The sequence below is a fragment of the Acomys russatus genome, chromosome 5 (assembly GCF_903995435.1).
Source record: "Acomys russatus chromosome 5, mAcoRus1.1, whole genome shotgun sequence".
Classification (NCBI taxonomy): Eukaryota; Metazoa; Chordata; class Mammalia; order Rodentia; family Muridae; genus Acomys; species Acomys russatus.
The window spans coordinates 19635741-19662442 of record NC_067141.1 but is presented as its reverse complement, the minus strand read 5'-3'; the positions used below and the strand labels follow the sequence as shown (position 1 = coordinate 19662442).

General features: G+C 51.1%; 1 protein-coding gene across 1 annotated transcript in view; it reads left to right on the top strand.

The window, feature by feature from the left end:
• The window catches only part of Stk32c (serine/threonine kinase 32C), an 80704-nt gene extending 55141 nt beyond the window's left edge, over nt 1-25563 (top strand). Inside the window, exons 3-12 of the mRNA XM_051145543.1 lie at nt 9585-9736; nt 12834-13007; nt 13903-13940; nt 14028-14117; nt 14522-14625; nt 15156-15272; nt 16405-16530; nt 16621-16752; nt 23928-23995; nt 24949-25563. Of these exons, the coding sequence (XP_051001500.1) occupies nt 9585-9736; nt 12834-13007; nt 13903-13940; nt 14028-14117; nt 14522-14625; nt 15156-15272; nt 16405-16530; nt 16621-16752; nt 23928-23995; nt 24949-25093 (1146 nt within the window). The 3' untranslated portion in view covers nt 25094-25563. The remainder of the gene's footprint in view (nt 1-9584; nt 9737-12833; nt 13008-13902; nt 13941-14027; nt 14118-14521; nt 14626-15155; nt 15273-16404; nt 16531-16620; nt 16753-23927; nt 23996-24948) is intronic.
• Nucleotides 25564-26702: the final 1139 nt, after the last annotated feature.

Genomic DNA, 26702 nt, shown 5'->3' with positions numbered 1-26702 from the left:
GCCTTTGCTCTCCTTTGCCCTTCTCACGCATTAAACTGAGTTACAGAGAGAAGCCATCTCTTTTCTCTGTATTTCAGTTGGCATCTCCAATATATAGAGATGATTTTCTTTGTCTTGCTTTGTTGTTGTTGTTGTTGTTTTTCAAGACAGGGTTTCTCTGTGGAGCCTTGGCTGTCCTGAACTCGCTTTGTAGACCAGGCTGTCCTCAAACTCACAGCGATCCACCTGCCTCTGCCTCCCAAGTGCTGGGATTAAAGGCTTGTGCCACCACTGCCCCACACGAGGATGGTTTTCTTAAACATGGCTACAGAATCTTTTCTTCCTTCCTTCCTTTCTTTCTTTCTTTCTTATTTTTCTTTTCTTCTCTTTCTTTTTTTCTTTTCTTTTTTTATTTTCCTGAGACAGAGTTCTCTGTGTAGCCTTGGCTGTCCCGGACTCACTTTGTAGACCAAGATGGCCTCGAACTCACAGTGATCCACCTGCCTCTGCCTCCCAAGAGGCTGGGATTAAAGGTGTGTGTCACTACATCCAGCCAGAACCTGTTCACACCTAAAATAGTCAACAGTGTGGTCATATGAGCGCTGGCCAGAGTCAGGCTTCTGCTGATGGCCTTTACTCTGTTGCTATTGCCACTTCTCTAAGCCGGGTGGACAGCGAGTCTGTACAGGACTGGTTTGGTCTCCTCGCTCTGTATCTGCATGTATACAACATTTTCTCCTTCCCCCTGATGGCTAGTTTTGACTGAGGCCCAGACTGCTCTGCCCTGAAGGACCCTATCTGTGAGCTCCTCTCTATCTCTAGATGGTCCTTATCAGATCAGCTGGGACCAAAGCAAAGCTCTATCACCAGAGAGCCACGCTCATGCCCGAGACCCATGTTTATTGGGCTTTGGCAGTCATTGTCCATGAATACTGATCACTTACATATTACGGCCTGGTGCAGCCCAGATTGCATTCCTTCGGGACACTTCAAATCCATTTCAAATATTGCCTCCCATGTCTAGAGGTGTTCCTTATTCTTCAGCTGGTGGTCTCACTACCACTCAGGCCTGGGCCTCTTGTTTCTGTCTTGTGTCTCTTCTCTGACTTGCCCCCTCACCCCCAGGCCCCCACTGCTGCCCTGCCTTCACCTTCACCATTGCCTGGTAAGGACCATGCAGTGGTATCAGGTGCCCTTGGTCCAGGATGCTGTCCTCCCCCTCAAAGTCAGCATCACAGCTGCAAAGCCAGCCTTTCCCACGCATAGCAACACATCCACAGGTCCCAGGATGAGGCCAGGCGCACCTCTGGAGGGCATCATTCAGCCTGCAGTTCGTGTCATGATTTGTCTGAAGGTGTTCCAACAAGCCCCACTGTCCGTATGCCTCATGCATTAGCCACGCCTGCGTGCTTCTGCAGTCTGTCCTTGGGTTAGTTCCTAGAAGTGGAATATGTGGGCTGGAGAGTGGTGAACACGAACTGTGCTAGAAATTGCCGAGTCCCCCTGCCTAGGGGTGGCACCATTGTCTTCTATGGGGTGGCTGCCACAGGGCGTGTTGCCAGCTGCTTGGATTTTTGCCAGCCTAACAGACTCACTTAGCTTCTCCTTGCATTTCTTTTATGGTAGGCTAACTTGCCCATTTCTTTCTTTCTTTTTCTTTTTTCTTTTCCTTTCATTTTTCTCTTTAGTTAGTATTTCTGGTCCCCTTCCCCCAAGCCTCAATATTTATTAGGAATGACAACCTTTATTTCAGACCTAAGCTGCAAATATTTTCTCAATTTAATTGTCTTTCAAGTTCATTTATACACCCTTTTCTCTGCACAGTATTTTCTTTTATACAGCCATTTTTTATCAAATTGTTTTTGGATTCAGAGGCACAGAAATTTGTCCCTACTTCCATTCAGAGACGACGTCATGTTTTCTTCTATTGCTTCTAGGTTTTATGTGTCAGATTAAAACTCATAGCCTGGAGCTCATTCTGGCTTGTAGTGTCAGGCATGGGTCAAGCTTTCCTACAATGACTTAGTTGATGTTGATAAAAAAACATCACTTACCAAAAACTCAAAGTTTCACTTAAATTTGAGAAGCCACTGTAATGGCACAAGAAGTACCCTTGTGCAGCTTGATCCATTTTGTCATTTTCTGTTCTGTTCTACTGACCTGTTTGTCTCTCCACGTATTGGTGCCACACATACAAGATTACCACTTGGTGTGCATGAGACTGTTTCCAGAGACTTTTAACTCAAGAGGAACCCCCCCCCACCCCCTCCCGTAGACATGGCACCATCCCATGGGCTGGGGATGCAGGCTGAATAAAAGGGGAAGAAAAGGAGAAAAAGGGGCCATCTCTGCTTCTTGATCCTATGGGATATGGGGGTGGGTCCCAGTCTCCAGTCTCTGCTCCTATGGACTCTGTTATGCCCTCCCTATGTGAGCTGTACCTTATTAAGCTGCGAGCCAAATACATCTTTCAACTCTTGAGCTGCTTCCTTCTGGGATCTGGTTACAGTGTTGAAGGCGGCAATACGTATCGGTTCTACCAGCTGCTGCCCAGGGAGCAGTGCTTACAGTTGAGAAAATCAAGTCTTTATCTCACCTGCTCCTTTCTCCTTACCACATGGAGCTAGGTACCTCCAAATGGTACCTCCTTAAGGGCAAGCATTCTTCCAAAGTCTCCGAGGGATGGAGGTTAGGGGACAGTAAGAGGGAGCTCAATGCAAACATGGAGGCAAAGGAGATGGTCTAGCCCGAGGACAGGTGCTGGGCACATTATCTCATTAGGGGACTGCAGGAGCTGGTCCAGGAGGGGCCCAGGATGGGACTTGAGGAGTGCCGACCTTTCAGAGGTCTTTAAGATGACAGCCTCTTGGGGGAAGCAGGAGACGGTCTTCTGTTCAGTCTAGCCCATCCTTGCCCTGCTGTGCTTTGGCATGAGTTGCCTGGGTCTGTTCAGGCAACACTGTTCTCTTTGGTCCTTACCCAGGCACCCCTCCCAAGGTCAGTGCTCTCTGGCAACCACGAACACCTTTTATGGGACCCATCCTGTGGTCTTTATGCTGCTACCAACAGGATCCTGGGGAAGGCAGGATCCTTCCTTGTGCCCTGTGATGCAGGCTGCCTTCCCTGGACGCTGCTACCTACAGGAGGTGCGTTCATTATGGTGTTCACGGCCTTTGAGTACCTGTTGTCAGCCCTTTGCTTTCTGGGGAACAAAATTGACTTGGGAAGAAAAAGAGCTTGCGGTGAATCACTTAAATCTGCAAGATGCGTAAACAGCGTTCAATTAGAATGGCACTTACACCGCCATTAGTCACCACCTTATTCAGGATAAGTGGTGGCATTTTGCAGGGCATCCTGCAGCCCAGGAGCAGCAGGGCTCACTCCTATGAGATCTGATCCCACTTCCTCTCTGTCTAGTGTAAGTGGATTACTGAAGAAGTGGCCCAGAAAGCCCGAACCAATTTCCTTTGCGGAAACAGTTCACTGGGGCCTGCTGCAAAAGCTTAGCAATAATAGGACCTAGGTTTCCTTCCACCTTTTGAAACATTGCTCTGTCAGACCTGCCACACTTGCAGTTCCCTCTAAACCAAGCAGCATAAAACTCTTCCTTAGAGTTTCTCTTTGGGGGCTGCCATTGGAGGGCAGCAGAGCCAGGCTTTTTCAGCTGGGCTTAAACCTCCTCAGCTGCCTCCACCGAAGGGCACTTAGATATAACTACTGAAGCCCATTTAAGGGCAAAACGAAGCTTCATCCCTGGCAGCCATGAGTGTGTCCACAGATCAGAGCTCTGCCGCCAGCCCCACTCAGCATTGGTATAGCCAGCCGAGCCTGGGGGAGAAGACAGTGACGGTTAGGATAGCTTAGGAGAGGAAGGACTAGGACCAGATTAACTGGGGGAGAAAGGGAGGAGGGAGGGAGGGAGGGAGGGAGGGAGGGAGACAGAGGGGAGGGGAGCCCAGGTAAGAGTGCGGTACATGTCTAGGTCAAGGTCTTTGCATCACAGGGAGCCCCTGTATCCATGATAGGCATGTTCAGGAGGGTTATGCAGTCTGACTTCTTGGGACTGAAACAAAGTCCCACCGCCCACCACCACCACGTGCCAATGGCTCATGCTCTCTGAGACTGAGGTCTGATGAGGAAACAGGATTGGCTTTTCCTGTAGGCTAGAGAGAAAGACCCTCAGCCTCTCCTAGCTCCTGGAGGCTGCTGCAGTCACCGTGATCTTGAGCAATCCTTGGCTTGCAACCATCTGCCACCATTGTCAGGACCAGTATGTTCACTTCTATTCCATCTCCACGTGACCTTATCCCTTCTTCCTGCCTATACTTACTTCCCCCCTACCTTATCCCTTCTTCCTGCCTATACTTACTTCCCCCCATGTGAGGACAACGGCACTGATTTAGGGTTCACTCCCACCTATGACCTCCAGACCCTCAGCTTAGTCATGTTTTCAGAGACCCTCATCATAACTGGGCTATCCTTAGGCTTAGGGATGAAGGGCCTGGAGACTCAGGATACCCACCATCTACCTGCCACTCCCTTTGTTTCTCTGTGGCTCTGTAGCTAGTAGCAGCTCCTGGTGGCTCGCTCTAGTGTGAAAATTGTAATCTCCCTGGCAGTGGCTGTGGGGTTTCTGCACTGAGGGTAGGTTTTTTTCCCCCAAGGGATCCTGGGGACAGGGCCTGGGATGTGTGTGGGTATATATGACTGACCCCAGGAGGGAGGGGGAAAATTACTCAGGCAGCTTTCATAGGGGAGGAACAAAAGAGACCAAATAACCTAGGGCTCTGCACCTGCTAGGCAAAGACTCCTCCCCTCTGCATACCCCCAGAAGGGAGGCCCTCTTTGGGTAGTTTCCCAGTCTGCTCACGTCTGTCTCAGAAGTAATTGGCCTTCTCTGCCTCCTGCTTGAAGGTGTATTTGAGAGAGACGAGAAGACCCCCTGCCCATGCTCTGACTGGTCTGGCCTCTGACTGACAGGCCCATAATTCTGCTCACAGGGAGTAAAATGAAACATCATTCACAGAACGGCCTGGATCCGGGAGCAGGAAGTTGGGGTGGCCTGCTGAGGCTGACACTTATTTTTATTCTGAATTTTTCAATAGGCTTTCAAAATAATAATTTGAAGAAAGACTGTAGCTAGCTTGGGAGGGGAATCTGCGGCTCAACACTTGGCTGCCCGTGCTTTTCCCTGTTGTTCCCACACTGGGGCCTGCTGCTGCTGGTTCAGTCTTGGAGCAGGTGTGGCCTCTTCACACCTTCAGGTGTCCACACACTCCATGTCTCAGCCTTGCTCCCTATCCAGGCTCCTGTCACAATCATGGACTAGGGCAAAGTGATCTGTGTCGTCCACTCACTGGAGAGATCCCACTTGGGACCTGTGGTGAGTGACTGGGTCAGGCTTTCCAGCATCCCTTGCCCTACAGTGACAATCCACACAAGCTGTCTGTCACATGCCAGCAGAAGGGCTTTCTGCCAGCCTATGCTAAGTATGCTGCACCCACCCTGTCTCCTGTATGCACTCTCATACTGTAACCATGGAAAAAGAAAAGGAGGGACTAGCCCGAGACCCAGGCAGATGCTTCCTGAGGCTACATTCTGACCTTTGCAGGTTCCTCTGTGATCACAGAACCGTCCTCAGAGCTTTCCAGAATGGCTCAGGATGGGCTCCAGATGCACGAGAAGGTGGCAGAATACATACAGACACCTGAAAACGTGTTGGTGCAGAAGCTTTGGGAGCAGCTGTAAGGACGCCTGAGGCTGGGAGGGACATCTCTAGCATGGAGTACGTTGCTCCATCCATTTCTTTGCTCCAAGTGGGAGCATTCATCTTGGGCCAATCTTATGACCAGAAAGCTGGGGCTGGGAGGCCTGAAGCAGAGGGCCATGTCTAAGGCTGGCTGCTGGATAAGAGGTAGCCTGGCCAGGCAGACTCAATAGCACACCCTGCAAAGCATCTCTCCTCATAGTGCGGAGGGCTGAGATGACAAATGAGCATCCGGTCTTTGCATCTGTGCCTGAAGGCCATGCCTCCTGCAGGGACTGCTGTCACCAGCAGGAAAACAGAAGACAGGAGGACGAGGCTCCTGGGTCTCCTTGGTGCTTGCTGGTGCCTGGAAGGTCTGAGTCACTGTCTTTTTTTTTTTTTTAAAGACATCTTAAACTGTGTTGTCCTAAGTCCCTCAACAGATGCCATCCCCAAAATGGGATTTCCTGCTGCCCAGGAGATACTGGGTGTTGTTGACCTGACCTGTGTGTCAAGCGGGAGGGACTCCGTGACAGCACAGTGCTTCTGGACAGCGCTTAGGCCAAGGAGAGGTACAATTCTCTGGGCTGCAGGAGGGTGGGGATGAGGGCCACTACTTAGGCAGCACACAGGGCAGCTAGGTATCTAGATGTTCCAACTAAGACCTACCAGCACCACACAGCTGCGAAGAAGCAGCCGGATCGGGGTGGGGGTGGAGGGGATTAAGCAGGAACAGCTTACAAATATGTTCTGGATGGTTCTCCCATTCTGCCCTTGGGTTCTGAGCAAGGATGTTGCTTCCCTTCCAGTTTAGGGAAGGGATTTCCGCTCTTGTTTTTAGGAGACAGGGTGTTCAGCTACTGGCTTATGCCTGCTCTCTCTCTCTCTCTCTCTCTCTCTCTCTCTCTCTCTCTCTCTCTCATCCTCTCTTCTCTCTCCGGTCTCTCCTCTCTCCTCTCTCTCTCTCTCTCTCTCTCTCTCTCTCTCTCTCTCTCTCTCTAAGTGCCTTTAATTCAAAACAGTTGATGTGCCAGCATGATATAGTTTTAACTCTCTCACTGACCTGGCTGTCTCTGTGTTCAGTCACAACTGCTTGGCTTGAGGGAGGCAGAGTTGCTGAATAGACAGACATTGTACAATAGCCAGCAGTGGCTGACTTGGCCTCACCCCCAGTCCTAGCTTGAGCTGAGGTACCCAGACACTACCCTGTCCCAGCCCATAAACTCATTCTGGGCACAGCTTGTGGGTCCTCATCTGCAACTGGACAGTTAGAATCACAGAGCAGGATGGATGTCAAGGTCTATGTTGGCTCAGAATGCCCAGGAGAACTAGCTAGTCTGAGAGCCAGGCAGTGTTGCAGGGATCTTGGTGGCCCTGTACGCAGACCTGGCTGGGCTCTGCCGGTGCTGGTTTGGGGGTGGGCAGACTCTGAGAAGAGGCCAATTGCTACCCACTGAAGGGTCGTTGAAGCATTCTGGGGTGTTTCCTTCTTTCTAAACCCGGGCCAGGAGCCTTTGAGTCAGCCCTACCTGTTGCTCAGGGCCCTGCCTGCAGCTTCCTTCCAGGACATTTGTATCTTCTAGCCAGAGGGCATCTGGACCCTTCTCTGAGGAGAAGAGGGAACTGAAGGCTCCAGCTGCCCTCTGCAGGCTCAGAAGTCCTGAGAGCATCTGCAGAGTGAGCAGGGGAGGGGGGGAGGAGGAAGCCGACAACTCTGCTTTGAGTACTGCTGCACTTATTCATGCACATTTGCATAACTGCCCAGTAGCCATGGTTTTTACTTTCTTTTTGTCAGCTTGATTTCTCTGGGTGACTGACTTAGTTTGACAGCTCATGGAACAGCTACAGGGACACAGGAAGGCAAGTTATACTTGGCTGTCTAAGGCCCTCTTGGGAGACTCTGGTTTTGTATTCTTATATCCTGGGCAGCCAGCTAGAAAGTCCCATGGCTTCTTGGAAACAGCCTTTAAGCTCACTCACCCTCTTTCCTTTCTTCTTTCCTTCCTTCCTTCTTTCCTTCCTTCCTTCCTTCCCTCCCTCCCCCCTCCCTCCCTCTTTCTCCCCCACGCCTGTCTTTCTCCCTTCTTTTTTTTCTTTCTTGTGTTTTAGTCTTGTGTAACCTAGGCTAGCCTTGAATTTACAATGTAGCCGAGGATGACCTTGAACTTCTGTCTTGTACTATCACATCCAGTGTTACACAAGGCTAGGGATTGGACCAGGGCTCTGTGTGTGTTAGACAATTGCTCTATCGACTGAGCAACAGCCCCCACTTAGCTTTTTTTTTTTAATGAAAGGAAAGATTTGAGAAGGGTCTTTGCCTCAACCCTTAGACACAGAGCCCCTTCTCTGAATGTTCCCTATGGGCCCTGCATCCCACACCTGTTCCTACAGGTCTGTTCCTCAAAGGACATTGCAGTGCTGAGATTGGGCCCCCTATGGGGCCAGTGGTCCTTGAAGGCAGGGGCTGCTGCATATTCAGGGTGACTCCCTGGGTCAGAGTCTTCCTGGGGCATCATCCCCAGCAGAAGAAGTTTCTAGAAGAGTTCTGCCAGGGTCTTTGTGGCCTATACGGGGACTTGGCTGTGTTGGTGCCACTGGTGAGTTTATGCTGAGGTGGGTGGGCTCCTAGAGGCAGTCAGATGTCTCTGTTGGCATCACGTCTCAGGCTTAGTTCCCTCAGGCTTATGATGCCTGTGGGCAAGGTGCTGTGTGTGCAGTGTTGCCTTGGAAACTTCAGCTGTGGGTACAGAAGTTGTGTCTCTGGGTGATGGGAGGAGACGTAAGGCTCAGAACTGAGAGAAGCTGCTCAGCCACTTCATCTGCAGGCCCTTCATCCAAGACCAGAGTGCCAGACAGCCCTAAGGCCACTGCTGTAGAGCAGGGTCCACAGAAGTTTCCATTCACCCCAGCTGCCTCCATCCCCGAGCAGACTGAGTGTATCACTCTACTGTCTATGCTGTGTAGCTTAGTGGTCTTGCTTGGTGTTCCAAAGTGGTTACTTGTCATTAAAAGTACTTTCAGTGACTCTTCAAGGGGTGTGTGGCAGTCATGAAGCTTACTGGACTGCGCCAGGAGGCTGCTGGGCACAGGCTTGGATGTCAGCTTGCTTTGAGGAGACCTAGAGACCTTTTTACCTTGTGTGTATTCCCAGGAAAAGGAATGTGGGTCCCCTAAGGGTGTATCCAGAGATTTGGTCTGAGGCCAGTGCCACTGAGGTATATGGTCAGCTCCAGGCTTTCTGGTAACACCTGAGAGTCTCACCCACCTTGGGACCCAGAATCATTCAGACCCATGACTAGCATTCCACAAAGACCTGCAGACAATAGTCTGCATAACCCACCAGAAATGGCTCTGGTTACATGAGTCCCCTGTCCTTAAGAGGGCGACTGTGGCTTGCAGTGGGAATAGGTGCTGGCTCAGCACCAGCTTATGTCTTAACTTCCTGTTTCCTTTTGAGAATATTTGTCCTTGGTTCTGATTGACACTCCTTGGCCACAGGGATGTCAACTACTTTTCTCCTCACCTCATCTCTCTCATCAAGTGCTCCTCTTTGCTAAGCAATACCAGTGCTGGGAGTTGGCCATGACAGTACAATGCTCAGGAAGTGCTACGCCTTCAGGATTGTGAGGGACCTGCTATCATGGACAGTCCCTGCTTGGTGGGAATGGTGATCCTGTGGTGGATGGAGGCTTCCTGAATGTACGGCTTTGTGCTAGGAGGGCTGTGTGTGGGCTCTGCCAGGCTGTAGACTGTTCACAGCCTGGTCCCACTGGCAGCTAGGAACCCTGGCTCTCTCAGGGTGGATGGAGCTGAAGATCCCAGTTTCTGGCATTCTGTTGAGTGGTCCTTGGCCCTCCAGGTTTGCATCGTGCAGAAGCGGGACACGGAGAAGATGTACGCCATGAAGTACATGAACAAGCAGCAATGCATCGAACGCGATGAGGTCCGCAACGTCTTCCGGGAGCTGGAGATCCTGCAGGAGATCGAGCATGTCTTCCTGGTGAACCTCTGGTGAGCCTGCCCGAGAGCCTGCCAAGGATGCCCCTTGCAGTGGGATTTACCCTCTGGAGTGGGCAAGGGGCCCTGCTGTTCTTGGTCTCTAATACCCCCAGGATGCTCCCCATGCCCTAATCCTCCCTGCCCCATCCCAGTCTATTCATCTTCCGTGTTTAGGGTCTGCTGGGTGCAGGGGCCCATGTTATGCTGGGATTCATATAGAATCTCCCCTTGGGTCTGCTAGGAGCACAGGGTTTAGCACTATGTTGTACTATCAAGTGTAGGTGTGGACCTTCAGGTTCCTGCACAAAATGAGTACCAGACGAATAACCTGTGGGCTGCTGGGAGGTTGATTCCTTCCTCTCCAGAAAAAACCCAGGCTCCTCTCCATTGCAGAACTGCTCCCTGACCCATAGGGGTCCTCCAAACCCTGGAGTCCTCTCCAGTGAATGGATCTTCCCTTCCTATAGTGGTCTCTGCATTCTTCTGTGTTCCTTGGATATGACTGACAAAGGCCTTGTGGACCACAGGATTTCCAATAGCAGGGTCCTCTGGCAAAGTAGCCTCTAGAAAGCATAGGTGGCCCTCCCTTATAGGTGACCCTGTATCCATTAGAGCTTCAGGAAGAAGCAACCAACAGTGTTTAGGGCAGCGGAAAGCAAGTGTGTTCTGTCTGAGAGAACCTGAGATTTGCTTGGAGCACAGCCTCCCCTCACCCCAAACTGCAACCTGCTGTTTGTTTGTTTGTTTTCTTGCTTGCTTGTTTTGCTACAGTAAGTCAAGAAATTTTGAAGTGGACAGTGGCCACTTCCCAGAGGCTTTCTCTCTCTCTCTCTCTCTCTCTCTCTCTTTCTCTCTCTCTCTCTCTCTCTCTCTCTCTCTCTCTCTCTCTCTCTCTGTGTGTGTGTGTGTGTGTGTGTGTGTGTATGTGTGTGTGTGTGTGTGTGTTATACATTCGATCTTGTTTTCAGCAACAGTCTAAAGTAGGGAGAAGGCCTAAGTGAGAACCTGCCCCTGCCATGCTGCAGCTCAGGAGTGGATCAGGGGACAAGAGGGTAGTTTTCTGTGAGGTGAGTACAGTGTTGGCACTGAGGCTTCTTGGAAAAAAAGGAAGGCCAGTATTTTCATCTTTGGGGCCTCAGCAACCCAGCCTCCCAGGCTTTCTAAAAGACGATTGTTAACACTATTTTTTATAAAATTGTTTCTCAGTTTCTCTCTTAACCTGGCTATCACACAAATAATTGAGACTCTTTTATATTTGTTTAATAATAAGCTGCACAACACAATAACTGAGCAGTTATTACTCTATTCTTCACCCTTTAAGCTAATTTGGTTTCCTCCCAGTGTACATCCCAGAGATACTTTCACTTTGTAGCTTTCCTGCTCTGGCATCTTTCTCCTGATGTCTTCTTGGGCCTCTCCTAAGGCTGAATCCCCTACTTTCTGTTTTTTGTTTGTTTTTGGTTTTCTTTTCTTTTCTTTCTTTCTTTTTTTTCCGTTTTTCGAGACAGGGTTTCTCTGTGTAGTCTTGGCTGTCCTGAATTCACTTTTTAGACCAGGCTGGCCTCGAACTCACTGCAATCCACCTGCTTCTGGCTCCTGAGTGCTGGGATTAAACACGTGCACCACCACACCTGGCTCTTTTTTTTTTTTAAACTCCTCTTCCTGTTGCTGGCAGCAAGTCCCGCCCTATTCTCTCCCCTGCTCAGTGATTGGCTGTAAGCTGCATTATTGGCATACCAAGGAACAACTGGGGAGCAGTGTTTATACAACATTGAGACAGGAGATTCTCAGAACAAGAATTGGAACCAGATATGTGGGGTATAGAAATCAGCATTTGAATTGCACATACCTATAGACACTGTTGCCTAATGGTCAGGTGCATTGAGACCCTACCATGCTGGAGAACGCTCACATGACCTCTTTGTTGTTAGTCTCGTCACTTGTGAAACAGGGTGTCCCCACTGCTGCTGCCCACAGCTGTGCAGGTGTTGGTGTGACTTGGACCATGAACCAGGAGTTCATATTCTGTATTTTTCCTTCCCTTCTGTGCCTGTGCTCCCCGTCTCCACACTCCAGCCCTCCAGATATCGCCTGACATTTAGGGCTATATGAATTGGAACCACCATGACATCCCAAGTCTCCTTGACCCTCTTTCTGACCCCTCCCTTAGAATCCTGCCTGGGCCACCTTCTCCAGGTCACCTTCCAGCAAGATTGAGAGAGGGAGGCCGATGGAGGGCAGGGAGCAGGATGTGACATGGAAATCAGTTCTCTGTGACTCTCTTCATGATAGAGTCAGTTGTTTAAAATTAGAGTTACCTCTGGAGCTCACAAAAGAGATCACAAAATGTCAGGGAGCATTGTTCTGCTACTGTCAGCATGATTTCCATCATCGTCAACATCAGTATTGCTGCCACTGCCAGCATCTTTATTACTGTCACCAACACCACCATCGCTATTACTGCAACTACCATCACTAGGACCAGTACCTCTATCACTATCATCACCAGCATTATTACCACCAACAATGCTAATAATCACCACTAGCATCAGCACCACCACCAGTGCCACCACTACCATCACTATCATAACAATTATTATCACTATCAACAGCACCACCATCGATTGCTATCACCAGCACCACCACCATCACCAGTACCATCACAACCATTGCCATCAACATCAGCACCACCATCATTATAAGCAGCACCACCACCATCATCACCATGGCTTCTGGTCTCTAGACACCAATTTCTTGCCCCGATATGTACTAAGCATTTCACTGGCGCTGTCTTATGCTCTTCTTTTACGAGCCAATGTTGTTGTTTTTCTCATAGAAGAAACCAGGGAAGCCTGAGACAACTCAGGAATGTGCACTGTTTCTGTTCTCCAGTTGTCACTAATGGGCATCACTGCTTTGCAGCCGAACCACCCTCATGGACATGGCCGTTTGTCTTCCCTAGGGTGTTGGTGCAGCTCTGAGCAGGGTATGGTCAATGCCTCAGGCAGGATGGTGATCAGACTGGAAAGAGGAAGAACCAGGTGTGGCAGGAGCCACTGCTCTGGCTCCCCAGCTATGTATATGCCACATCTTCCCCTGGCGCCCACAGGTACTCATTCCAAGATGAGGAGGACATGTTCATGGTGGTGGATCTACTTCTGGGTGGAGACCTGCGCTACCACCTACAGCAGAATGTCCAGTTCTCAGAGGACACCGTGAGGCTGTACATCTGTGAGATGGCCCTGGCCCTGGACTACCTGCGGAGCCAGCACATCATCCACAGGTGCGTGAACACCCGGGTTGAACGGTTGCTAATAACCTTGGGTCACACTACTTACAGCGGTATCCCCGACTCCATCACAGCCTGGTCTGGCTCCTCATTCCCGCCCTGTTCCCAGTGCTGGGCCCCGTCCAAACCCAGTTTGAGGACAGACAGAGAGGACTTAGTTCTCATGGGTGCACCACAAGGCCTGGCCTCTCCTCTGTCTATTGACGACATGGTGGGACTTTCACACTGATTGTGGCGTTTGTGAAAAGCACATGGAATTGGAAAGCGTCTAATGAGCAAACAGGTAGAATTAGGAAGCAGAAATTAGGCTGAAATCCTGCAGCCCTGGTGCAAACCGAGGTGTGTTATAAGTCGAATAGACCTGATCTCTGCCTCTCTGGCCTGGGAGTCTGTTGTCTGGCTATTCAGGTGTGTAGTGGTCGCTGAATGCTAGTTGTGTATCTGGAAGTCATGGTGGAAAGGACTGAATTCGAATTATGGGTGAAAATGTACATGAGTGAGTCTGCTTCCATGAGGTTCCATGCTCCAGTGAGGGCATCATGGGAACCTGGCCCCGAGTGTCTTCTACAGTCCTTAGAGGCTTCCGGGTGTGGATGCCTTCTGTGCACACCTAGATATTCTTTGGCCACCAAGACTCAGAAGACAACTGCTGGTGGCTTCCCTGAAGCTGGCTTCTGGGTGGCCCTGGTGCCCTCTGAACAGAGTGGAGTTTGTTCCATGCCTCCACAGTAGGTCCTATGCTAGGACTCATGCTGTACATACCAAGTCTTGCCTTCCGGGTCTCTGCCTGAGGTGGGGCATCTGGGGGGACTCCTGGCTCTGTCAGAGATGTCAGGGAAGAAATAACACGAATCGAAGCTCATTTTCTTGTCGCTTTCTGTCTTCCTAGAGATGTCAAGCCTGACAACATTCTCCTGGATGAACAAGGTGGGTCTGTGGAGCTCTGGGACATGGCAGAGGAGCATGTGTGCCCTGGCCAGGACCTGGAAATCCAAATCTGCCCTCTCTTCACAGGACATGCGCACCTGACTGACTTCAACATCGCCACCATCATAAAGGACGGGGAGAGGGCGACAGCTTTAGCTGGGACCAAACCATACATGGGTAAACCTAAGGCCTCAGATGACACCCGGACATTCAGGGTCATGCCCCTGCCTTAGCCCTTACTCCACAGTCAGATAAAGTCACAGTGGGATTGATAGGAAATTTTTAATATGATCAGTCTGCTACATGCAAAAAAAAAAAAAAAAAATCTGAGAGTGTACATGAGAGTCATGGGATGGAGAAACGAGGCAGTTCCCTCTTTGCCTGCAAACTCACTAGAGCAGAGGACCTGGGGTGGAACCAGTTGGCCTAGCTATGCAGTGTTTTATCTACTGTGCCCTATTTTGGAAGGAGGCGTCTCCCTGCGGAATCATATGGGTAGGGTGCGGGCCTGGCTGTGGGTTGCCCCGTTATCAGGGCCCTCTAGCCCTACAGCTCAGCTCTTTCTTCTCTTTGTTGGACAGCTCCAGAGATCTTTCACTCTTTTGTCAATGGTGGGACTGGCTACTCCTTCGAGGTGGACTGGTGGTCGGTGGGGGTGATGGCCTACGAGCTGCTACGAGGATGGGTACGGGAGCCTTGTAACCTTAAGCTAGCCACTTACTTGCCCCAGCCTGGCTGAGAGTCATGAAGGGATGATGATACCTCTACCCCAACCTCAGGGGACTCAGGCTTTTAGTATGATAGATGCCTGAGCAAACAGGTCTCCTTAGGTGCTTGGTGGTAGACAGGACGTGTGTCCAGCAGGCACTTGGGAGGCACTTGTTTCTTTTCTCTAGAGGCAGAGGCAGTGACCTGTTTAAGCCCCACACTGCCCTCTGTATCCTCTCTTGGGGTACCCTCCACCATTCCATGGGACCCAAGTCCTGATGAAGACAGCACCTCCTGTCCTTTGGGACTGGTGGTGGTAAGGAGTGCATATCCTTGACAGATGACCAGTTCAGTCTTTGAGCAAGGTGTAAGCCCCGGGCTCTGGATCAGGTGGCTGCGGTTCTCAGAGCCAAGCCTGGGACTGGGGATGGGCTGCCAGGGTGTTTGCACTTGTGTCTGGGTGCAGCGGCAGGGAGGGCATCAGGTGCGGTGCATCCCTGCCCACAGAGGCCCTACGATATCCACTCGAGCAACGCTGTGGAATCACTTGTCCAGCTGTTCAGCACTGTGAGCGTCCAGTATGTGCCCACCTGGTCCAAGGAGATGGTAGCCCTACTGCGGAAGGTGAGCTCCCTTTTCTCACCCCCCCCCCAACCCCTGCCCAGAGTACCCACCTCTTCTGCCCTCATTTGAAGCCCAAGGAGGCACCCTATCTTTTCACAGGCATAGAGCCCTTCACTAGCTTACCCACAATCTTTCCTGGACAACGACTCTGGGACTCTGTATGGCTCAGAGAAAAAGAAACTGGTACCAACGTGTGGGTTTCTTGTTCTACCAGTAGGCTCTTTGTGTGCTTCTCATAGGCACTCTGACTGGATCCTCATGGTGAGCTAGATTAACAGCTATATTACTGCTGTTTGTAATCCTGTCAGGAACCAATGTGTCAGGACGTGACCATCGCCCACCTCATACGATGCTCAGATCCAGTCAAAGAATTTAGGCACCAAGCCTTCTGCATCACACGTGTAGGAGGGAGAGGGAACCAGGCTGGCACATGGCTCAAGTTATGCTCTAGTCACCTCTACCCCTGTCCCCACCCTGAAAAGTGAACACAAGGTCTGGGTCACTACTCCCAGGGAGCAAATAAAGAGGAAAGCTAAGCTCTGTCTATAGCTGCTGGTAGGAGGATGAAGGATACCAGCCAACAGGGGCACAGGGATGCTGTAAGTCCTGGGACTGGACTAGGGGCTGTTTATCAGAGGAAGAGCATCCTTCTAAATACGGTCATTGGAGTATTCCAAGGGGTAGCTCAGAATGCAGAACCCACAGTGAGGACAGGTGTGAAGAAAGAGTTTTAATATGCAAGACCTGAGCAGGAGGTGCCTGGCCCTGGTGACCTGATGTCCCGACCCAGCATGGATGGGTAGTTTCTGGAGTCCGGAGGCTGTACATGGTAACAAAAGAGGCTTTGCAGTAGTTAGTTGGGCCTACCAGCTATTATGGGTTAGCCAGGCTACCACTGCCACCTGCTGGAAAATCTTGGCAGGACGTCCTGGAGCTCTGCTGTCCTTGGGTATCAGCACACCAGGATCAGAGTCCTTAGGGCCATATTGCTTGATGCCACCTTTCCTCATGGGTCACTTGCAATCCTGAGGTTTCAAGCCTCAGGCCTGTGGACACCTTCAAGGGTTTCTCCAGCCTGGAGCAGGTGGTCATTCTTCTGTGGGGCATTGTCTGAGAGGGGACCTCCTCACAGCTCCTCACCGTGAACCCGGAGCACCGGTTCTCCAGTCTCCAAGACATGCAGACAGCCCCATCGCTGGCCCATGTGCTGTGGGATGACCTGAGTGAAAAGAAGGTGGAGCCAGGCTTTGTGCCCAATGTAAGCCCGTGCACGCAGACAGGTCACTTCAGGCTGTTGGGGGGTGGGGTGGGGTCTGCTGGCTGGGCTCAGTACCCTGTCTCTCCACAGAAAGGCCGCCTGCACTGTGACCCCACCTTTGAGCTGGAGGAGATGATCCTGGAGTCAAGGCCTCTCCATAAGAAGAAAAAGCGACTGGCCAAGAACAAGTCTCGGGACAGCAGCAGGGACAGCTCCCAGTCGGTGAGTGCAGGGCTCCGGCTTCAGGGTCGCCCCACCCTGTCTGTGGCGTGCGAGGTCCCTTCACTCTGCATGGCCTCTGGGTGGAGCATGCACTCTACAGTCCAGCAATAGTCTCCCCGAAGTCCCAAGGGGGCCTATGATCTTCTTTCTACCTTTCCCGGCATCCCTTGTCATAACCCTACCTCCAGCCTGCCTACATAGCTTCCCTCAGCTGTTTGCTCCTTCTGGACAGGGATCACCCTGGGAACCAGCTGAGAGCAATGGTAGGCCCTGAGAGTGGAATGCCCCTAGTGCTATGCCCAGGGGCATTAGCGCTCAGGCTACTTGTGTCCTGGTGCATCGATGGTCTGGTGTACCATGTCCAAAATCAAAGTGTCGAAGCTCTACTCTCCTAAGGCTCCAAGAAGAAAACCCTTCCCTGCCTCTCTGCCTTTGAGGGTAGCTGTCAATCTTGAACACCCTATGTAAAGTCGCATCTGTAGGACCTAGAGTTTAGGTCGCGGGGTCGGGGGGGGGGGGGTGAGGAGTAGGGAGAGTCACAGTTTAGCTCCTCATACCAGAGTACAGATGCTGTGCACAAGAAAGCAACTACTATGTGTTAGCATCAGGGTGGTGGTGATCAGCAGGGGTCAGTGTTTGCCTATATTTGGGCCTGTCTGAGCCTGACAGTCTGGAGTATAATCTCCCAACTCTGATGGGCACTATGTGGTTCCAAATGAGTGTGAGATTCAGGGCTGAAGTCATCCCCTGAGTGCCTTGATTTTTTAGGCCTAGATAGGTAGGTGGGGCTCCTGACCTCTCTCTCCTGCAACTGCCCATGGTGTCTGTGGGTTGAATTTTGGCCTGACAGCTCCTGGTACAGGTGCCAAGAGTAATGAGAGTGGGGATGCTTGCTGAGGTGTCTAGAACCAGGTCATAGAGAGGGTACAGACCAGCTGCCATGCTGACTTTTAGACACCTGCACTGGGCAGAACTCAGCTCCATCCTGCAGTGGTTGGTGATAGCTTTAGTTGGAGGGTGGCAAGTGTTCTTAATGTTGGCTAACAATGGGAAATCATCCAATATTCTTATGGAAAATTGAGAGCCTTGAGGAACTTTAATGAATATCTTTATTTTCTTACCATCACATAACATACACTTCTCTCTCTCTCTCTCTCTCTCTCTCTCTCTCTCTCTCTCTCTCTCTCTCTCTCTCTCTCTCTCTCACACACACACACACACAAACACACACACACACACACACACACACACACACACACACACACACACACACATGAAGTGCATCATCACTGGCTTCTGGTCCACCCATCACCACAGTCTAAGGGGAGAGCTTTCTCATAGCCCCCTTCCATCAACCGCTCTTCTCCAGCCTTCCCCTACAGGTATGGAGCTGCCTCTGTTCCTGCTCTGATATTTCACCTAGAATGAGTGGTAGTGTATGGTCCTGCAGGCTTCTTGTACTTGGAACAATGTTTTCAAGACTCACCCATGCTATCCCAAAGGCTAGCATCTCCCTTCTTTTGATTGTGAAAAAACATCCCTCTCCGTTTAGTGTTTTATTCGTGACTATATCACATTTCACTCGGGCATTTGTCACACGACTGCAATTTGAGCCACTTCTGCTTTTGAATCTTTGTAACACTGTTGTGAGTGACTGTCTCTGTCTGATGGGTCCTCCTGGGGGTGTGCTCTTGTTTTCTGGGAGGGACCTTAGTGTGACATATGGCTTATACGACAGTTCTATGCCTTCATTTTCAGGAACCCCCTGTGGTGTATTCCATAGCCGTGCCATCTTATACTCCCACCAGCCACCCATGAGGGTTCTAATTCTTCATGTCCACACCAGTGCTTATTACTTTTCAGTTTGTATCTTAAATTTTAACCGTTACACTGAGTACGAGGCAGTGAGTGTTTCTTGTTTTGTTTTGGTTGGTTTGGTTCGATGAAATATTTGGTTCTTTTCATGTTTTATTGGGGTTTTGTTTGTTTGTTTGTTGAGACAGGGTCTGACATAGCCGAGGCTGGTCTTTAACCCACTTTATAGCCAAGAATGGCTTTGAATTTCTCATGTCTTCCCTTTGCCACTCAAGTGCTAGGATTAAGGGATGTGCTCTGCCACGCCTCCCAACGTTCCGTGCATGCTCGGTGCTCTACCAACTGGGTACGCTTCCAGTTCCCACAGCTGTTTTTTATTTTCATTTGACTGATGAACGAGCACCTTCTGTGCTTATCACACATTTGTTATTGAAGAACTGCCCCCTTCCATCCTTTAACAGCTGGGTTATCTTTCCCAGTCCATTGTGGCTGTGGCTGTCTTTAGCTGGTGTGTTTTCCCTCGGACAATGACATAGTCAGATTCCTATCTGCTGCGTTTGTAGCCTGTCCATTCACGACACTTGCTCTTTCTTACCCAGCTTTGCTTCCTTCGGTTTTTATCAAGCACTTTGCACAATTTTCCTCCATCTCCTCCCTTAGTTCACCAATCAGACATCTTTCAGTAGTAGTTTTAGGGGGGCTGGCAAGATGGCCCAGTGGGTAAAGGCGCTTGCTGCCAAGCCCAATGGCCTGAGACTGATTCCTGCAACCCAAATGATGGGGAGAAGAGAATGCCTTCCCACAGGTTCTCCCCTGACCACTGTACACGTGCCATGCCACAGGTTTGTTCACGCACGCAGATAAATCAGTGTAAAATACTTCCAGTGGTTGTAGGAGAATTTCCAATGTGCCTTTAGCCAATGAAACTTTACCTTCAGACCACACCACTCCATCCAAGTGGGAGCACGTTCTCGTGGGAAGAAGCCCTTCCCATCAGCACGTGTTCTGTGCCTGCCATTTGCTCAGCGCAGAGGTCAGGTGAGGAGAGTCTGTAGTCTGTATTAACTCGTGTGTTCTCACCAGTGTTTTCTGGCTCTTTCTCTCTCCTCGGGTGAGGCTAGGGGAGTTGGTTCTCAGGAAAATCGCCTCCCCAGTTAGGTGGATTTCTCCTTGGACACCAGTGTCTACTGCCATAGGGGATACTCTGGGCGGGCTTCTCTGGTTGTTTTTCCCTCCTCTTCTAGACCTAAGTGGGGACCAGTTTTGAGTTTGTCATTAATACTTGTTGGCTTCCTGGAATGAAGCCCATGAAGGGATGGGGCCCTGAGAGTGGTACCCCAGGAAAATAACCTCCGGATCTCCAGGAAGTGCTTCTGCAGCTCTTGATCCACTGGCTTCAGCTCCAGGGAAACCCTTACATCTGGGACTGTTGTCTTCTGTAGATTTCGGGGCATCATGACCCCCCTGTCTTCAGCTCTGACAGGTCCAAGAAAAGCCACTGATCTTCAGTGCACTGGCTTTCTTTTTTTCCTAGTTGGAAGAATGGGAGCAGCAACGTGGCAGCTGCTTACAGAGCAGAGCCTAACGCAGAAATATTTGTGTTTTTTGTTTCATTTTGAGAGTTATTTCTTTACACTTGCGGGGGGTGGGGGGGCGGCGGTGCTAGCGCTTGTCATATGTATGACTGTCACGTGCTTGCCTCTCTTGCCAGACTGTCTTGTCTCTGCGGGTGTGTCATCTGCAGCTGGAGTCTTTCATGGGGGCTGCCTGGAGCTTCCATTGCTCGTGTTTTGTCGTGCCAGGGAGGCTCCCTGATTCTGCAGTCGTGAGAATTTTGCCTGTGTGCTTTGTAGCTCCAGGTCTTGTTTTGTGTCTAGGGCCCACTTTGAGCTGATTCTGATGTGTGGTGTCAGGGGCAGGTCCACCTTATTCCTCTGTATATGGATATCCAGTGGTTGCAGAAATGTGTTGAGAGGGCTGTTCTTCTCCCACTGAACTTCTTGGCACCATTTCCAAAAATCTATTTGACCATAAATAGCAGGGTTTATTTAGGGACTAACTCCTACCCCATTGATCTGTCCTCGCCCAGCGCATGCTGTCTTGGTTGCTGTCACTTTGAGGTCAGTTCTGAAACTGGACACTGTGACTCTTCCCACTTTGTTCTTTTCTTTCAAGATTATTACCCTGTTGTAGGTCTGTTGCATTTCTAGGCAATCCTGAGGAGTTAGGAATGGTACCTGAGCTCCTTAACACATCTCTTTGCAAGAGAGTTAGGGGTTGGACTTGGTCTCCATCTCCCAGGGCTCTTTGTCAACATGGGTGACATCTGGAGTCTGGTGCTGAGTCTGAGCATTTATTTGGGCTCTGATGATGTCTTCTGGACCTGGGGACTCATGTGCTTATGAGCCACTAAGGAAGAATGAGGGGGAGGGAGAGGGGGAGGTGTAGGGGACAATCACTGAGGGGCAGAGCCTCAGCCCAAACCAGCAAGGGTGTAGTCGGTGATGCAGAGCTGACCAGCTCCAAAGAAGCCAAACTTTCATGCTCCTGTACCTGATCTAGGTTTTGGTGGCTCTGTGTGTATTGGCAAGGGCGCCAACAACCCACCACAAGTGACTAGAGAAGAGCTGAACGTGGACGTTCAGCATTCAGAGGTCCAGGAGAACCAGAACAGGAAGACATCACAGGAGCCCTCCAAATGACAGCCCTTGGGATATTGAAGAAGAGAGAATGTGGGGGGTGGGGGAGGGAAGCTCATGGACCTACTCAGAGGCCACAGCAGTCTGTCATTGCCCCATGCAGAGCCACCTTTCCTAGATGTTTTTGCTGAGGCTCCTCAGGTTACCGGGGACTTGTCTTCCTAGGGATGTGCTGATGTGGAGCTTAGAGGATAAACCCCAGCCCCTGCTCACAGGATCAGGGGCACGGCTGATGCTTGTTCTGTCACCACTACCTCAGGGGTTCCTCCCCCCCACCCTCACAACACACCTCTGTCAACCTCAGCATTTTGTTGGATGACTCCTGCCTCAGGCCATGATGCAGACCCTCATCCCTGAGGAGGCTGAATGTATGACTGCCTTTATTCTCAGACTAGAACTGTGTGTCTGTCTGCTCTCCATCAGAACGAGGTCAAAAGGTACATAGAAGGACACAGCTCGGCCCATCCAGGAACACAGTCCAACCTCTTCTTGGTGATTAAAGTCAGTTCCTCTGCGGGAATGGAGGCCCCTCTCAGGGTGGCCACAGAGGTAGGGCAAAATGCTGGGGTTGTCATGCCTCCTCCAAAGGAGGGAGCTGCAGAGATCTTGAGATCCTCGGAGTGCCTTCAGCCAAGTGCTGATTGGTCTGTACCTGCTATAGAGACCCCAAGGATCTCACACACACACACACACACACACACACACACACACACACACACACACACACACACACAAGTTCTGGAGGGCACTGTGCAGGAATGAGGAAAACCAGCTGCCTCTGAAAGGTGAAGAAATGGGCCAGGGTCTGTGCCACTTTCCCAGTAGAAAAAGATGTGAAGAAGACACAAGACATCAAATTCTGTCCCCTACCTTCATACACACGCCCACACACCTGACATAATTTGATATCTTGTGTCTTTTTCACTCTCTTGACTGACTTGTCATTATCTCTTGATAAACCCAGAGCTCACTGATACAGCTAGTCTAGCTAGCCAGCCAGCCCTGTTCCCTTGCCTCCACCCCCATCCCCAGCACCGAGAATACAGGTGGGCTACCATGCCTACCTATCTTTTTATGTGGGTGCTAGGAATCAGCATTCTAGTCCTCATACTGGCATGGCAAGTGTTTTATCCACTGAGGCCAAGCCCCCTACAACAGCTATTTTAACAACAGGTTTAGTTAGGAACCATTGGCCCGAAAGCTATAGTCACTCAAGGTGTACAGACTGTTATGTTATTGCAAGCAAAAAGTGTAAATAATCATCAAAGCAGAGCCAAGTATTGTTCCCATTATTTCCACATCATCAGAGTATGCACAAAGGGCAAAGATTGCATTTCAAAATCTATACTTTTAGGAATCTGAAGTATACAACGCGGTGTTGTTAACTACTGTTTCTATGCCACACACTCAGTCTCTAAAATGTGCTGATCTGCATAACTTGCACTTTATCCCTAACCTGCATCTGCTACCTCCTCCCCCCATCCCCTCCCTCATCCTTAACAGCTGCTACCCAAAGGTCAAGGAGGTGGCAGGAAAGCCAGCCCTGACAGATGCCAGAAGCCTTACCTGGGTCTTGCCTTCAGCATCGAGGGAAAGGGTGGGTCTGTGGACACTGGGCCCTGAGAGGAAGGACTTGAGTACTAGTTCAGCAGACTTCTAGGCACTGGACATCCCCTTTGTGGAAATAGCTGCAGGCACCTGGTCCCCACAGCATGTGTTTGCTGTGAATTAGCCATCCTCCCTCTTAGGGGACCTAACTCCTCCCAGATGATGGATTGTAGGGCTGATATCTGCTCTGGAAAGCAAGAGGGTAACTGTACCTCCTTCCCTGACCAGCAAGAGGCTCAGGGTTCTGCTGGTTCATCAGCACAGGCTCCTCCTCCTGAACCACTGCTCTCCCCTGGGCTTCAGCTACTTGGCTGTGCCCTTGCCACCATGGGCACAAGGGGCTGAGGTCTAGCAGTAACTCCCCAGCTCATTGCTTACCACTTTGTGGTGGGAATCCTAGGCATCTTGTGGGTCCTCCAGCCTTTCCTCATCAGCTTGCCCACATGGGTGTTTTCACTTCTCAGCACTCTTCCCAAGATAATCTAGAATTGTTCCTTGGACTCCATAACCAGGTCTCTAAGAGCTGTAGTGTTTTGAAACCCAACCCAGGTGCTCACCGGGAAACTGACTCCAAGCCAGGGGAGAAAGTCTCTTGCCCGCCCCTCCCCCCTTTAGCTTCAGGTTCGGACCTTATCCGTGGCCCTAAATCTCACTCCCAGGCTGTTGTCCTGGTTCTTATTGGGGCCCACTGGCTGTGCCCTGTAGCTCCCAAGAGCCTGGTCATGCTGCTAGGAGACATAACTAAGGTTCTGAGGGAGACTGGAAACCGGAGGCAGCTCTTGAGGGAACAATGTGCCTCCAGGGTCCCTTCAAGATCCTCCTGGAAGGGATGCAGACCGTGCAGGTTCGGTGAGTACAGGAGAGCTGAGGTAGCTCTTTCCCACGCCATGCCATGGCCCTGGCTGGTCTTCAGTGAGTTTGTTCTCAGCTGTAGTAGATGGGATTCTGAAGAGTGGAGTGCTTTGGCAGCCAGTGGTTTCCTCCCCGGAGCTCAGGAGTGGGCAGTTGGAGCGATGCTTGGGGAACCGTCACTGGATGGTTTTCTGTCCACAGGAGAATGACTACCTTCAAGACTGCCTGGATGCCATCCAGCAAGACTTCGTGATTTTTAACAGGGAAAAGTGAGTGCATGTATGTGAAAGACCATAGGAGGAAACAGGGGCTACACGGTATAGATGGCCCAGCAGCCACGTGGCCTGTGAGGCTGGCCCATGCTCTCTGGAAAAGGCAGGCAGTAGACATGGAAGGTAGAGTTGAGTGGCCTCAGCTCAGGCCCCTGCAGGGCATCCTGGGAACCTTCTAGATAGACTCAGATCCAGGGGTTCGAATCTCAGGGACACACTTGGCTCAGACCAGAAGCAATCACGTCCTGCCACTTGGTCACTCTCAGAAAAGCTTTCCTTAGTGTCTAGTATCAGTGGGACAGAAAGGGCACAGGTGACCAATGGGACAAGACAAGTCACCGACAGCTAAAACCTTCCTCAGTGGAGATAGCCTGGTATAGTGGGGCCTAAGGAAGGGCCCAGCATTCTCCCAGGCAAGCAGGGAAGTCTTCCTAGAGGCAATGGCTCTGGGCTAGGCTAGGGAGGATGCACAGAGCAGTGTGGGACTGGTTGAGGACACTGCCCCCATCCTGTGGTTAGAGGGTAGGATGATGTTGGGGGCTTGGCCTTGCTCTTTGAACAGCTGTTCCAACGCTGCCCACTACAACAAGCCCCGAGCTACAGAGCTCCTTCAGCCTCTAGTGAATGCGCTGAGATGCAGAGCCTGTGGCTCCGAGCCTTGTAGCTTTGTGGCCAGCAGTAGAGCACGGAGCTTGCTGTGCTTCTAGTGTTGTCCCTAGCAGCCATGTCCAATTTCAGGCTCCCTGTGTTCCCAGCATGCACCAGGACAATGCTTCCAACAGGAGATATTCATGGCACCCCCACAGTACATCCCTAAAGACATATCTCGTGGCTCCTAGGACAAAACCATATATTCTACATTGGGGGTCCTGGGCCTGCTAGTGAGGCTGTGCCATTTGGTGGGGGTACATTGATTCACATGTGTATGTGTCCTCCCTGCCCCGTTCCAGGTTGAAGAGGAGCCAGGAACTCATGAATGAGCCTCTCCCGGGCCCTGAGACTTCAGATATGACAGATTCCACTGCAGACAACGAGGCAGAGCACACAGCCCTGCCCATGTGTGGCTCCCTCTGCCCCTCATCTGGGAGCAGCTAGGCCATCTGGACTGTGTCCGAGGGCAGTTCTCTCTCAGGCTGCTTTGAAGACTCAGGACGGCCAGAAGGAGGCAGCAGTGGGGCAAAGGCCTGACCGCCCAGCCTGCCCGAGTCAGTATGGCGAAGCTGCTGGGAGCCATGGGTGCCTGTCCAGACTGGTGATTGGGCAAGGAGGGCCCTCGGTACCTAGACCGTGGTGACTTGCAACATAGAGGGAATCATGCAGCCATCACAATGGCTGGCACCTCTAACTGTAGGCTGGCAGATTACAGGTGGCCAGAGTGGCACAGTGGGGCAGGAGCCCTTGCCTTTCTGGACCCTTCTGAAATTGGCTGTACATAGCCTCGTGGCCAGTCTTTGCTGTGGCCTGGCCAAAATGTCCTTGAGCTTTCCACTCAAGGCTGTAGGGGTGGGAACAGGCCTTGCTGATTCTGATATGTTATTGAGGGTTGGGGTTGGGGGAGGGAGTGGGCGGGATGGCAGAGAACGTTTTTTCTAGGGATATACATTGCTCTGGCAATTTCTGCGGTTTGTGTATAATTTTCACCTCTGAGAATTACAGTCTAAGAACTGCCGTGTCGCATGTTCTGTATGCTATATACCCGCGGAGTGACGGCATCCAGTGCCTGCAGTCTTCCATGGAGGAAGTGGACTGGGTCAGCTGGGTAGCAGCTGCCCCTGCATTTATAGAAACTGGAAGCAGGCTGTTGAGTGCAATTTCAAGTACCAAGCAAAGTGGAAATTGTCAAAAAGTCGAGGAACACAGCCAAAAGAATAGGACATCTGCCCCTCACTGCCCCAAGAGTCTGTGGTAAGGGGAGCAACTTTGAATGATCCAGCTACACTGGCCTCTCCTGTCTGAGGATGAGTCCTGCCCATCTAGCCCAGGGCTCCACAGGCCTATGTGGGTTCACTTGGGAACCATGTCATCATGTGTGGTGCCCTCTCAGGACAGTAGCCATCCTGGTTCCCATACACAGTATCTGGGTCTGTGTCTTGTGGTTCCAGTCAACCCAAGTAAATGCTACCCTCCTGCCTGGCCAGGCTGTGGACTCACCAAGGACCAAAGTGACCACAGTGTCTGAAGAGCTGGCTGTGCTGAGAACAGAGCTGAACCCTTAGGACAGAGAAGGCAGCTCAGCTCCCACCCCTGCCTACCCCACCCCTCCCCTCAGTGGGCCGGACTAACCGCGGGGCTCCCAGTGAGGCCCACACCTGAGGTGTACAGCATGGTACACCAACTCACTGCCAATCCCTGCAGCTCCTTTAGGTAGCCATGTTTAGAGTGAAAACCTGGAAAGAGCAGGTGCACAGCAGGGGGTGAACTCTGGGGTTTTACATAATGATGGATGGTGTGGTGAGGGCACACTCTCCTTTTTGCTTCCAGCAGAGATATAGTTACCTCCTCAGTCCCTTCATCACCTGTCTCCTTGCTGGGGAAACTAGAAAGACATTGGCATGGAGCACAGAAACCAGCCAAAGCCCAGGATTCAAGTTTAAAGTCCTGCTGGGTATGGTAGTGCACACCTGTAATACCAGCACTTGCGGGGCAGGCAGACCTCTGAGTAAGAGGCCAGCCGGGTCTACAGAGTGAGCTCCAGGCCAGCCAA